This window comes from Acomys russatus, chromosome 14 (assembly GCF_903995435.1).
Source record: "Acomys russatus chromosome 14, mAcoRus1.1, whole genome shotgun sequence".
Classification (NCBI taxonomy): Eukaryota; Metazoa; Chordata; class Mammalia; order Rodentia; family Muridae; genus Acomys; species Acomys russatus.
This window is the reverse complement of record NC_067150.1, coordinates 6,333,645-6,346,734: the sequence shown is the minus strand read 5'-3', so window position 1 is coordinate 6,346,734 and position 13,090 is coordinate 6,333,645. Positions and strand designations below refer to the sequence as shown.

At 40.4% G+C, this 13,090-nt stretch overlaps 1 protein-coding gene across 1 annotated transcript in view; it reads left to right on the top strand.

Annotated features, from left to right (window-relative positions):
- The first annotated feature begins 6,474 nt into the window (after positions 1 to 6,474).
- Positions 6,475 to 13,090, top strand: part of Cntn5 (contactin 5) — a 445,387-nt gene continuing 438,771 nt past the window's right edge. The window contains exons 1-2 of the mRNA XM_051156769.1: positions 6,475 to 6,499; positions 6,914 to 7,222. Coding sequence (XP_051012726.1) covers positions 6,475 to 6,499; positions 6,914 to 7,222 — 334 coding nt within the window. The remainder of the gene's footprint in view (positions 6,500 to 6,913; positions 7,223 to 13,090) is intronic.

Below are 13,090 nucleotides of genomic sequence, written 5' to 3'. Positions count from 1 at the left end.
GCAATTCCTATTGAGAGTTGGTTTCTGGCAGTTGGGTTTGGTGAGATAAGTTTTTTTTTTTTTTTTTTTTTTTTTTTTTTGGTCAGGCAGATTTGTGTGCACCAGAAGTGAGAGGGCACACTGAATCTGGCCGCACTACAGCCCGCTGTGCGCCTTTGTTTCAGGGTCACGGGATTAAGCTCTTCTAGTTTAGTCAGGAGCAGTAGAATCAACAGCAATGGTCTTCAACTGACTTTGTAAAATGAGCACTTACCAAACTGGTAAACTGAGGGTTCCATTGCATAGCACACTTTTCTGAGAAAAGAGATGCTATTAGTAACAGACCCACTCATTGACTTGGCCATGTGCCTCGCTGGTCTTTAGTTCTCAGAGTCAAAGCTATGGAGGTGGACCTTGAAGAAAAATTACCTTAGAGCGAGTGGTTGTGTTGCTACCTTACTTCATGCTCACACTTAATGTGGCTCACACATGACAGTGAATGTGTGACCACCAGAAAGACACTGTCAATAGCCAAACAACAAATGTGGGTTACCTGTCATATATAAAGATACGTACTTGTCCAGCACACACAGCTAGCTGGAATAGTACAGTGTCTTTGATTGCAGTCCAGGTCTTACATTTGCCCAAAACAGCACCACGTGGAGACAGTCTACCAGGCCCAAGAAAGCACGTTTTGTTGTTAATGAGCTGGGGAGCTCTCTCACTGCACTCACCACAATGTCTTCTAGAAAGTGAAGAGATGAGCTTCACTGACGAGAAGCCCTGAATCAGTTGAGGTGATGTTTTAATAACGGCTCTGAAACCTGCACTTTACATTGCCTGAACGTCATTTCCCTGTAGGTCGTATCCTTGCACCTTGTGGATTCTAAGCACCATTTGAGGCAGGGAGTGTATTTTATTTCTGTTTTGTTTCTGCATCTTGTTCAGTGTGGGATGCATGGTAGACAATCATTTATTATGCATAGAATAAATGCTAAACCGTGTATTGCAGTATGCATGAATACCACAAGTGTGTTGGGCATCTTTACTTACATAGAATTCTGTTACTGTTTAATTCCGTTCCAAAGCCTGCCGTGACTCAGGGTACCTTCATTTTGAAGATGTGAAGCAGAAGTCATATTGCACAATCGATGTCACAAACATCATGAAACCATCACATTCATTATTTATTTTGCTGTTGTATCAAATGCGTAATTTGCCCACAGAGCAGATACAAAACTTGCAGGGAGCCATGTTTCCTGAAACTGTTTTTTTAGCTGGACTGTTTATGAATCAGCATGGGTACAACGTGTTATAAAACCCTGATAATCTATCTGCAGCACAAAGAGAAGAAGACAGCATATTGTAATATAGCTGCAACAGTTAAAACTGCAACCTTCTGGTATCCTAAGTAGGAAGGAATCATTTAATCACTAATACGGTTACACCACACGACCAAGGCCACATTGATTTCTCAGTGATTCATATTGTAAAAGAAATTTCGACTTAAGCAATCACACATTATGCTTTTCGTTATTCAAAGAGAGTTTGTGTAAATACTGTAGCGGTATTAACATGAAATACAAAATGAAAACAATTTCTTTCTGAAGTACAATCATATCATATCCAATTTAATGTGTAATGTTTTCATGATACGTCTCTCTATACCACAAAGCCCGTATGGTTCGGAGGGGCACATAAAGCTATTATCTTGCATTATGATGGCTTCAATTGTCCAGAGTTGATCTGGGAAGCAATGGTAGGTACGGGCGACCTCAGTGCTCCGTACTCTGTGGCTGCATCTGCTTTTCCATCTTAGGCAACGACCCTAGGTCTGCATTGCTCTGAGCTGCTCTCTTTTTATGTAAGGATAGTTACTGCAGATGCTTGAGTTTAAAACCGTGCTTTCAACATAGTGAGTTTCATCCTTTACAGTGCTCTCCAGCTCATGCTGCTAAAATGCTTTAAAGTTTATACATGATTCAGCAATGCTGAGATGAGGCAGGGAGGATATAGGATCTGGACCATCTCAAACTCTCCTGGGCCATGGATGCAGAAACCAAGTTGAGATAACGTAGATTGTTTATAAATTATTAAGCTTTTCTAAGTGTGCTTCACACGACAGGCTCCGCTGAGGTGCCCCATTCATCCTCACAAGCTTCATAAAACAGAGGCAGCCTGAAATTGCACAACGAACATGAGTCCTCATCACACAGAACTGCAGTGGCAGGTACCCTAGCCAAAGTCAGAGAGTGTTTCTTCATGCTTTGATGGCAATTGAGTTGCACAGCAGGTGTGGAGATTACATAGCTTCCACTTTTCCTGAGCGGTATCGTTAAGGTGCAGTGGTCTTGCTCTCAGGACCACTCAGGAAGTTGGGCTTTAAGCATTTAAGTGTTACAGTTAGGAAAAGCAGCACATATCACTAGGTGTGTTAAAGTATTTTTTAATTTAAAATAAGACCAGAACTATAGCATGAGTCTGTGGAAGCCACCAGCCGTTTTCTGCCTTTTTGTTGTCGCTGACTCACTTTTCTGTAGCCTTCAAGTATGTTCTCAGTGTGTGGGGAGCTAAGATAGAACCATCTAGGGCAGACTCACATCACAAGTTCTAGAGGTATCATCAATATTTTAGAGCCATGAAGTGCTCTCTCGAAATGTTTTCCATTCCTAAGGGCATATGGAGAAATATTAAGTTTAATTGGTGTCAGAAAATTTACAAGTATTAAAAATATCACAAAGGACTAAAATACATCCTTTATCATAATGGCATTTTATTTTGTTTTATTTGTAAACATTACCCTAAGGAATCCAAGCTCTACATATCCCAATTTACCTTTATTAATATTATTTATGTGCAGTGGCACCTTTTTAAATCTATAAAATGACCTTTGAAATAGTGAAAAAGATTACTGTTAGTTGACATTACAAGATGTGGCAGTCTCATTCTGACTTAGTAGACCCTGATTTGATTAAATAATCTAACTCTGGTGGTCTCAGGGTCATTTGAGAAAGTGATGTGTAATGAAGGCATTAATATTTACTCCTCCACATCTTCCAGCTGGGGTCCCATGGTGTGAGAGCACCAGGTTAATTGAGTTTTATCGCAAAATCTCTAGGCCACTTTAGAAATTACTGTAAGGCAAATTCCCCAGGTCTGATCTATATAAAGTGAGAAAAATAGAAGGAGAAATGGGGAATGCCTAACTAGGTTTCATTGACATTGCTAGCATAGGTACTTATTAAAAGATTGACCAACTGAGAAGTGATTTTCTCTGAAAAAAAATCAGGAGCCACTTTTTCCTAGTCCATTTTCAGAAAAACAGAAAGAACAGTCCTTGCTGTCATAGAGAAAAATCACAAGAATATGCCAATGTTGAATTTTCTTTAATCCACAATTTCTATATATGCCCTCATTTTTTTTTCATAAATTACTTTTGGGATTACTCCTATTATAAAAATGTCAGGGTTCCTCCACCTCTGTTATCCATGCTTTGAGCTCTTCAGTACAAAACAGACATCAAAAGAAAGCATTTATTCTCTTACATTGTGGCCTAATATCAGTTTAAGGAGATAAATTGGCAACTTGGCTATTCCAATGAGATTAGAGATACAGACTAAGCGGTGGATTACAGAGACAAAGACAACGCAAACCATCATTAATTGGATTCCCACTATCAATGAAGAGTCATTCAAGTTCCATATACAACTTTGTTCTATTCCATGGAGTCTATAAACACGAGCTTTGCATATCCCTGTTCTACAAACATGAAACTCTTCTCAGCACCTGATGGGCTGGGTCACAGATCATGCTCGTTTTAAGTCTATAAATATTCAAAAATATATTTTTTTCTTGACTCTCAGAAAAATTATATTTACATGTTCACAGTAGAGAAATGTTAAACTTAATTTGGTATTTTAGCATCTAACATGCTATTTCCAAATCATGGAAATGTTTCTATATCCCAAATTATCTATATAAAGCAGTGCTGTGATTTTAGATAATTTTAATTATGAGAAAGCTTACTGGCAAATACATGGTTTTCATCTTACATTTAGTTACCAGGCATTATGGTAAATTATATTCTCTGTCCACATAACTGTAGAGAATGTCCTGTCCATTGACTAGATCAGAGTAGGGGTTTGATGTTTACTGCTTGTATTGTCCTTGGTTAGTACAGTAGTTTGAGCAGACTCCCCTGGGCCCAGATCCACCCATCATGATGTTCTGCTTGTAGGTTTCTAGGACCCTCTGGATCCTTCTATTTCTCCATTTTCCTATATTTCTCTTACCTAGAGTCCCAGTAGGATGTCCTCACATCTATCCCAATCGCCTGGTAAGTGAAGACTTTCACTGGACATGCCTTTTGGGCTAGTGTCCAATTATAAGTAAGTAAGCCCCATATTTGACCACGTCCCCTCGGTGGGGAGGCCTTGTGGCACTCAGAGAAAGAATAAGCAGGCTATCAAGATGAGACTTAAAAGCCTATGAACATATAGTAGGGGAGGAGGTCCCCTCGGTCATAGACCTAGGGGAGGGGAATAGAGTGAAAGCAGGAGGGAGGGAGGAACAGGAGGATACAAGTGATGGGATAACAATTGAGATGTAATCTGCATAAATTAATAAAATAAATTTTGAAAATATATTCTCTGTGCAAAAAATCTTCTGATCCTTAAAGCTATCCAAAGATTGGTGCTGGAGACATGGCTCAACAGTTAAGAGCAATGGCTACTTTTTAAGAGGACCTAGGTTCAATTTACATCTGGCAGCTTGCTACCATGTGTAACTCCAGTTCCAGGAGACCTGATATCCTCTGTGAGCACCAGGTGTGAATCTGGGGTACACACTTAGATGCAGAACAAGCAGCCATATACATCAAATAAAAACATAAAAATTAAAAAGGCTCCCATTATTAGCAAATTGTTCGGCTCAGTTTATATTAGAGATGCAAAAATCCAATGTCCATTTTAAACTCATTATATTTAGATTGTTTCCCAAAATTATTCAATAAAATTATTAGCTGCATTAGTCAGAGTTCTCTAGAGGAACAAAACTGATAGAAAGAATAAATATAAAGGGGATTTATTAAAATGACTTACAGGCATGGTCAAGCTAGTCCAGCAATGGCTATCTGCCAATAAAAGGTCCAGGAATATAGTAGTTGTTCGGTTCATGGCTGGATGTATCATCTTGTCTTTGGTATACATCAAATCCCCAAAGAAGTGGGTTCTAATGCCAGTGAAGGAATGAGCTCACCAGGGAAAGCAAGCAGGCAAATAGAGCAAGCTCCCTTCTTCTTTTATACTGTCTGGCAGCAGAATGTGTGGGCCACATTAAAGGTGGATCTTCTCAATTCAAAAGATATAGATTAAAGCTGTTTCTTCCACACAAAAGTGCATTATCATCAGTGGTGGTGAGCATGGTGGCACACTGACAAGCATGGTGCTGTAGGAGTACCTGAGAGCTACACCCTGATGAGAGAGAGAGAGACAGAGAGAGCAGAGAGATGGAGGAGAGAGGGAGGGAGGGGGAGAGAGAGAGGATGAGAGAGAGGGAGGGGAGGGAGGGAGGGAGAGAGAGAGAGAGAGAGAGGGAGGGGGGAGGGAGGGAGGGAGAGAGAGGAGAGCGAAGAGAGAGATGGGAGGGAGGAGGGAGAGGAGGAGCGAGAGAGCGGGGAGGGAGGGAGGGAGGGAGGAGAGAGAGAGAGGGAGGGGAGGGGGGGATGGAGGAGGGAAGAGAGCGAGAGAGAGAGAGAGACCGAGAGGGAAAGAGAGGGATGGGAGGGAGGGAGAGAGAGAGAGAGAGAGAGAGAGAGAGAGAGAGAGAGAGAGAGAGAGAGAGCGCTCCTCAAAGCTAGTCCCTAGTAACATACCTCTTCCAACAAGGCCTCCTAATCCTTGTAATCCTTTCAAAGAGTTCCACTCCTTGGTGACCAAGTATTTCAATATATGATCCTATCAGAACCATTCTCATTCAATCTGCAACATAGTTTTCTGAGCACACAATAGTGTAATCTATTTCAGACACTATGCAATCTTTTCCTTTCTTTACTTAAAATAGGACTTTAGGGATTTAAGTAAAAACACAAACAAATAATTCTCATAAATTAATAGAAATGTAAGTTTCATGTTGTCATTTCTAGTTGCTATTAACTTACAAAAATTCTATGACTAACATAAAGAGTGATTTCTATTCAGATTATTTTTTAAAACATTTTTTTACTTTTTACGTATATATTTATGTTATTCCACATATATATGATAAACTACCTATAGCAAGGAGAACCATGATACAATCAAAAATTATATAAATGTTATATTCTTAGTGTTTTGGCTAATTGTATTTGACAGTCTTGAAGAAAATATCTTTCCTATCTTGGTGCATCTAAAATTCTGAGTGTAAATCAATCTCCATCACATCTTGTCACTATCCTGTGTTTAAGAGTTAGTGAGAACTTTTGGGGAACTCGTAGGTATAACTTTCAGCATAAACAAGATGGGTAACACAGCAGAAGATCCTGGTACGTGATGATGCTTTCCAGCCAGCGAAGTTCCTGTTTCCATGTCTTTGTCTTTGTAGATATAAAACATAAGTGAGAATATTTTTCCAAATTTCACTAATAAAGAAGGCACTGATGGATTAAAACAAACTCAAAGTACCTTCAAATATTTATGAAAGAGAAGATGTGGAAGGCTGAGTTTTTGTATGATTTTTCTTTCTTCCCTTTCTCTCTCTCTTCATCCCCCTACGTCCCCTCTTTTCTATCTTCCTTTACTTTCCTTCCTCTACTTAGGCTTCATAAAATTTTCACTCTTAATTTCTTAAAAGAACATACTAAACCAGGAAGAGTTCATAAAAATATTCCAAAACCAAACAATTTTTGTTTTTTTTATTCTAGTTTGAACTCAGTTGCAGCAGATCTGCAAAAATTTAGTCAGAAGAAACTATTTTCATAAGGGAAAAAACATACACAAATCAAGGGTCTCGGGTTTGATCCTGTGTTGCTCTGTCCTTTTTACAGAGTACTCCGAAGCTCTTTCTGGTCTTGCTACTTCGTATGCCGCTTTGCTAAGAATTAAGAAGAGTTCAACCTCATCTGCCTTTGGCTCTCAGACCAGACCACGATACAGCAGTCCTTCCTTGGGTATCCTGAGCGTTTCTCCACCGAGCTGGCGAGGGGCAGCTCAGCAGTACCACTCCCCAGTCAACCTTTATCACTCCTCAGATGCCTTCCGACAAGATGGTAAGTGCAGAAGAAATACAAAACAGTCTCAGTCAGCCAAAGAACACTTCACCCAAGACCACTAGTGAGACATCACCAGCCTGCTGTAGTAACGAGAGAATGGACTTCAGTGTATTACAGGGAGGGTGTTGAGGAGGTAGCATCAGCTTTGGAAAAGCATATGCAGCTCAGAATTGGTTTGCTCAGTGTGGATAGAGCATCTGTACTGGCTAACTGCTATACTTAGAAGCCGAGTTTGGGAGATGGACTGCTGCTTTCCCTGGTTGCTTTTCAAATAGGTAACTCTTCGAGTCCTTAAAAGATTGCTGCCTATAAGAATAACAAGAGGGTTGAAAATGATCTGTGCTGTATAGGAGCATGCAAGAAATATATGACTGCAACTTTGTAAACTGTCATACTGGAACGCATAAGGAGGTCAGCAGGCTGTGGAACAGAAGAAAAGGCCACTTGGTGGTGGATACTGTGTTAATACATTTGTCTTCTATTCTAAACATCTCTCAAGATTCTTAGTGAAATTAATTGTTAACTATAATCATTACCAATTTGGCAACAAGTATCAGTAGCATTAAAACAGACATACTAGGGATTGGATAGGTGATTTAATGGTTAAAAATGTCTATTGCTCTTACAGAGTTCTCTTCCCAAATCAAGCAGCTCACCATTACCTGTAACTCCAGCTCCAAACTTCAGGTTCAGGGGATTGCAACGCTTCCGAGCACACATTTACACACACCCACACAAGGACTTATACATATAATTTTAAAGAAGAAAACCTTTAAATAAGTGAAAACAACATGTTAATGTAGTTTTTATTTTTAGATTTTTCTCTAGTAAGATTGTCACATATAACATATCATATATTCTATGAATGTGCGTATATTTTGCTTTAAAATGAGTGATAAATAAATAATGCAGATGTCACCCTTGGATACCAGTTAAATTAAGAACCACTCTACAGTTATTAACACTATGGACTGGAAAGCATTTCCTAGCTGTTCTCTAAATCTGTCATCATTAGACATATTATGAAAACAAAATGAGGTTAACTAGCAATGAGGGCAGGGCGCCTGCCAATGAGTGTTAGCAGACACTGTGCCATCATTTAAAATAGCTTGTCTCACTCAATGTCTCTGAGAAACATGTGGTGTGGATACTGCTTCCGCTCTCTGTAGGAAAGAAAATGCAGGGGGACTATGGATCTCTCCCCGGGTCCCATCACTAACAGGCCCTATGCACCATTTTTTTTATTATAACTTCACTGACTTTAAGAGAAATATTTAATGACATTCCATATTATCTGAGAACAGATGAGATATTTGAAAACACATTTTCCAAGAACTTTACATCATGTAGGTTTCTAGGACCCTCTGGATCCTTCTATTTCCCCTTTCTCTCATGCTTCTCTCACCTAGAGTCCCAATAGGATGCCCTCCCCTCTGTCCCACTTTCCTGGTAAGTGAAGACTTTCATGGGACATGCCCCTTGGGCTAGTGTCCAGATATAAGTGAATATATACCATACAAGAAGAACATTTTGATGGGCAGATCTGGCCCTGGGGGTCCTGCATAATCTATGGCACCAGCCAAGGACAATATGTGCAGTAAACTTCAAATCCCTACTCAGATCTAGCCTATAGTCAGGACATTCTCCACAGTTGGGTGGAGAGTAGGGTCTGACTTTCACACGAACTCTGGTGCCCCATATTTGACCACGTCCCCTGGATTGGGAGGCCTGGTGGCACTCAGAGGGAGGACAGCAGGCTACCAAGAAGAGACTTGATACCCTATGAGCATGTACAGGGGGCGGAGGTCCCCCTCAGTCACAGTCATAGGGGAAGGGAGTAGGGGAAAAATGGGAGGAATGGGAGGATACAATGGATGGGATAACAATTGGAATGTAATATGAATAAAGTAATAAAATATAAAAAAGAACTTTAAATCAAAGATTAAAGTATCAAGCAAGCTCATGTTGCCATGCATAGGCAAACTCATCACTCATACTTTTATCTAGCATATTCCCCTGTAAGGCATCCATCCATGATGCCAGCATTTACAGTTTATTTACACAGGCTGAATGGACCTTATATGTATGTTGACTTGACACAGGTATAAAAATCCCCAGTGCATTATATAGTTTCCTTTCTAATTGCTATTAAACATGTAATGTGAAAGGTTTATACATGTATGTAGAACATTCTGATTGTTTTCAACCCCCACCCTCTTTTTTGTTTTGTTTTATAATCATTGAGTTTAATCAGACAGTCGTATGACAGTGGTTCTGGAAATCACCATTAAATCTGGTGGACTCATCTTTGGATATGCCCTTGGCAACAGTATCACAATCAGACAGAAGAACATCGGGATTACTATTTTGGAGGGCATTGATATTTTATGGGATTATTTAGAAGGTATCGAGCATTCAGAAACATAAACTTTGGATTTTTGTCTTAATTTCCTACTAGCCGGTACCTCTCAACTATAACTAAAATATAGCCAGGAATTCCGAAGTGAAATAAATGCAAATTATAAGTCAGTATGCATAAGGATATAATACAGAGCCAGGCACCTTCAAAGTGTCTCTTGTAAATACCTCTGTTCACAGTACTAGACCTTTCTTTATACCTGCTGTAGGCCGGTCCCATTTTGGACTGAATAGTGGCCAAATGTGTTAGACAATTTTTCTACAAAGATATAATTGAAAGAACATATTTATGTGTATGTATATGTATATATACACATATATGTTTGTGTACACACATACTATATATATACATACATATATATACATACATATATATACATACACATATATGAAGAAGTAGGGTCTAATGCTGGTGAAGTAATAGACTTGTCATTGAGAATGAGGGCTAACAGGTGAAGAACAAGCAAGTTCTTCTTCCACGTCCTTTTGTCTTCCCCCCTGCAATGATGCAATCAAGAACAATGCCTCACAGCTGTAACCAGAATTTTGCGTTACAGTTAAAACACGATATAGTCATGATGAGCATCAAGAATAGGCATCACAGCGAGGAACATAGTTCTGGTCAGTCACTTGCTCAACAACACTCAGAAGTTCAAATGGAATATCTTCCTTCTTTCCGACAAGAACAGACACACTTTGCTGCATCAAACTCGTTATGAGTTTATTACTTTATACAATCACCTATAACTCACATATTACCATAAAACATTAATGCGTTTTATCCCATTCAACATAGGCAGACGAGAGCCAAGTAACAACAGAGTGATTTTGTGTATCTTTCCTCCTTAGTCTCAATCACATACACACACTGATTAGGAGTTTTGTTATAGTACAGAGGGTGTAGCACTTCATTTACAAAAGGTTTCTACTTTCCTATCTAACACCCATGCCTCTGTCCTATGGATTATGCTTTGGGTAAAAAACAAGTCGCTAAGTCTGGGATCCAATTTAATCCAATTTAAATCTTCTTCCAATGTAGTTTAATCCACATTTTAGAATATCTAAGAGAACATTCTATGGCCTTTCCCCTGACTCTGAGTTTCTCATCTGAGTATTTGATAGATCTCAGCTGGATGTGACTTTGAATTCTTTGTCCTGGACAAGAGTGTGACATATGGCTTTTGTCAGGTAATTCCCTTTAGCTTTGATAGAGAGTAAACCTGAGGTTGACATGCTCTTGTGAAAAATGAGAAAAGTAACAGAGCCTGAAAAGGAAGCCATCCCGACACTGCCCAGAGTCAAGCCAGAAGGATGTGGCACAATTTTTTTTTTTATATAAATCTAAAATCCCAGTTTGCTTAAATAAAAAAATGGAGAAACGGTTTAACTCTGTAGTAAACATGCAGCCAAAACTCATGCACAAACCCAAACAATTTTAGACTATATTCACTGTAATGTATTCATCATCCCAGACACTGGACAACTTGCGTACTTTTTTCACTCCATGGAAAAATAATGCGTCTTTATGAGACAGAATGGGTATACGTCATAGTATAGTGGTGGTTTATGAAAGTAGCATGATGTCACCTCCTTAAAGTGATTAAAATGAGATGCTCTGGGCCAGAGCGACGGGTAAGCCATGAAGAACACTGGCTGCTCTTCCAGAGCCCCGGGGCTTGTTTTCCAGAACTCATAGTTAGCATCTCATAACTCTTGTAACTCCGGCTCTTGTGGATCCAATGCCCTGTCTGGACACTATGGTCACCACAGAATATAAAGTCCCGTACAATAGGCAATGTTATTCACAGTCTAAGACAATGTATATTCTGAGAGTAAATAAGGATCACATGAGTGAAATTTACAATCACAAGGAGAAGCCACATGTGACAGACAAGCCCCACGTGGCAAAAACATGGTTTCCAATTAGGCATATAAACAACGAACAATAGCAAGATTTAACGAGTAACCTGAAGTAAGCTCACTCTTACACACTACCCCAGGAGCTCAGACACACATTCCAAGAACAACTCCTTATTTTGAAAAACTTGGCGTCACAAGACTCTTGTCTTGGAGTTTTCTCACAAGCACTCGCATGATGATTCCATTCTAGGACCATGTTCTGAAAACTGGGTTCAATCCCCAGTGTCCCAAAAAGAGTCTAAAGCAGTAGGCATCTAAAGTGATTTGGTGATTTCCTGGTCCCTTATGTTTGACCTGTCCCCGGCTCCTCCAGCCACAGCTGTGAACGGGCTTATAGAGAACTGGCCGTGCAGGAAGGACAGAACCTGATACCTATCACCACATTACACAGGACCCCAGCTTCCCCTTTCTGCCTCATTGTTCATGATCCTGTCCTTCTCCTCATGCCGAAAGTTGTCAGCTGATTTTGAGGGCTGTCCCCCACTTCTGAGTGCTGGCCCCCACTTCTGGGAGCTGCCTCCCACTTCTGAGAGATACCCCTCACTTCTGAGAGCTGCCTACCACTTCTGAGAGCTGCCCACTTCTAGGAGCTGTCCCCCACTTCTGAGAGCTGCCCCCCACTTCTGAGAGCTGCCCCCCTCTTCTGAGAGCTTCCCCCACTTCTGAGAGCTGCCCCCCACTTCTGAGTGCTGCCCATTTCTGAGAGCTGCCCCCCACTTCTGAGTGCTGTCCTCCACTTCTGAGAGCTGCCCCCCACTTCTGAGAGCTGCCCCACTTCTGAGTTCTGCCCCCCACTTCTGAGAACTTCCCCCCACTTCTGAGTGCTGCCTCCCACTTCTGAGAGCTGTCCCCCACTTCTGAGAGCTGCCCCCCACTTCTGAGAACTGAACCCCACTTCTGAGTGCTGCCCCCACTACTGAGAACTGCCCCCCACTCCTGAGAGCTTCCCACCACTTCTGAGAGCTGCAATTAAGTCTAAGTGAGATACACCATTCAAAAATTCCCTAGGAACTCAGTCCTGGGGAACAATCATTTGAGAAGGTTCACAGGTGGCTCTATACCCGTTTTCACTTTGTGAAAAGCGTAGAGTCTGAGGAGGACCAGGTTAGGCCTTCCCTGATTTCCAGGGCTATGGAGACAGTGTGAAAATAAACCCTTCCTTTCTTCGCTGTGTGAGTGCTGTGCTGTCCCTTCCTGACCACACGTTTCTTTTCTCATCTGCCAATTATCCTCACACTTGCATACTGGAGAAACTTCATACATTTCATCTATTTTAATTTTCTGTGTCATCTTGTGATCATTCCTACATCTGGGTACATTTTTTAGGCAGCCAATCCCTATAGTCAGCCAAGAGTTGTTTATTCAGAACTTAATTATGCATTCTTTTTGTTCTCCTTAATATTCTGTGCAAAACCCACTTTTTAGTTCTATTTGTTACTTTAGCAGATGCTGCAAAAAAGAAAAAAGCAAATGCTGCAAGTTGAAGAGATAAAATTATTCTTCCTACTATTTTACTTAATCATCTAC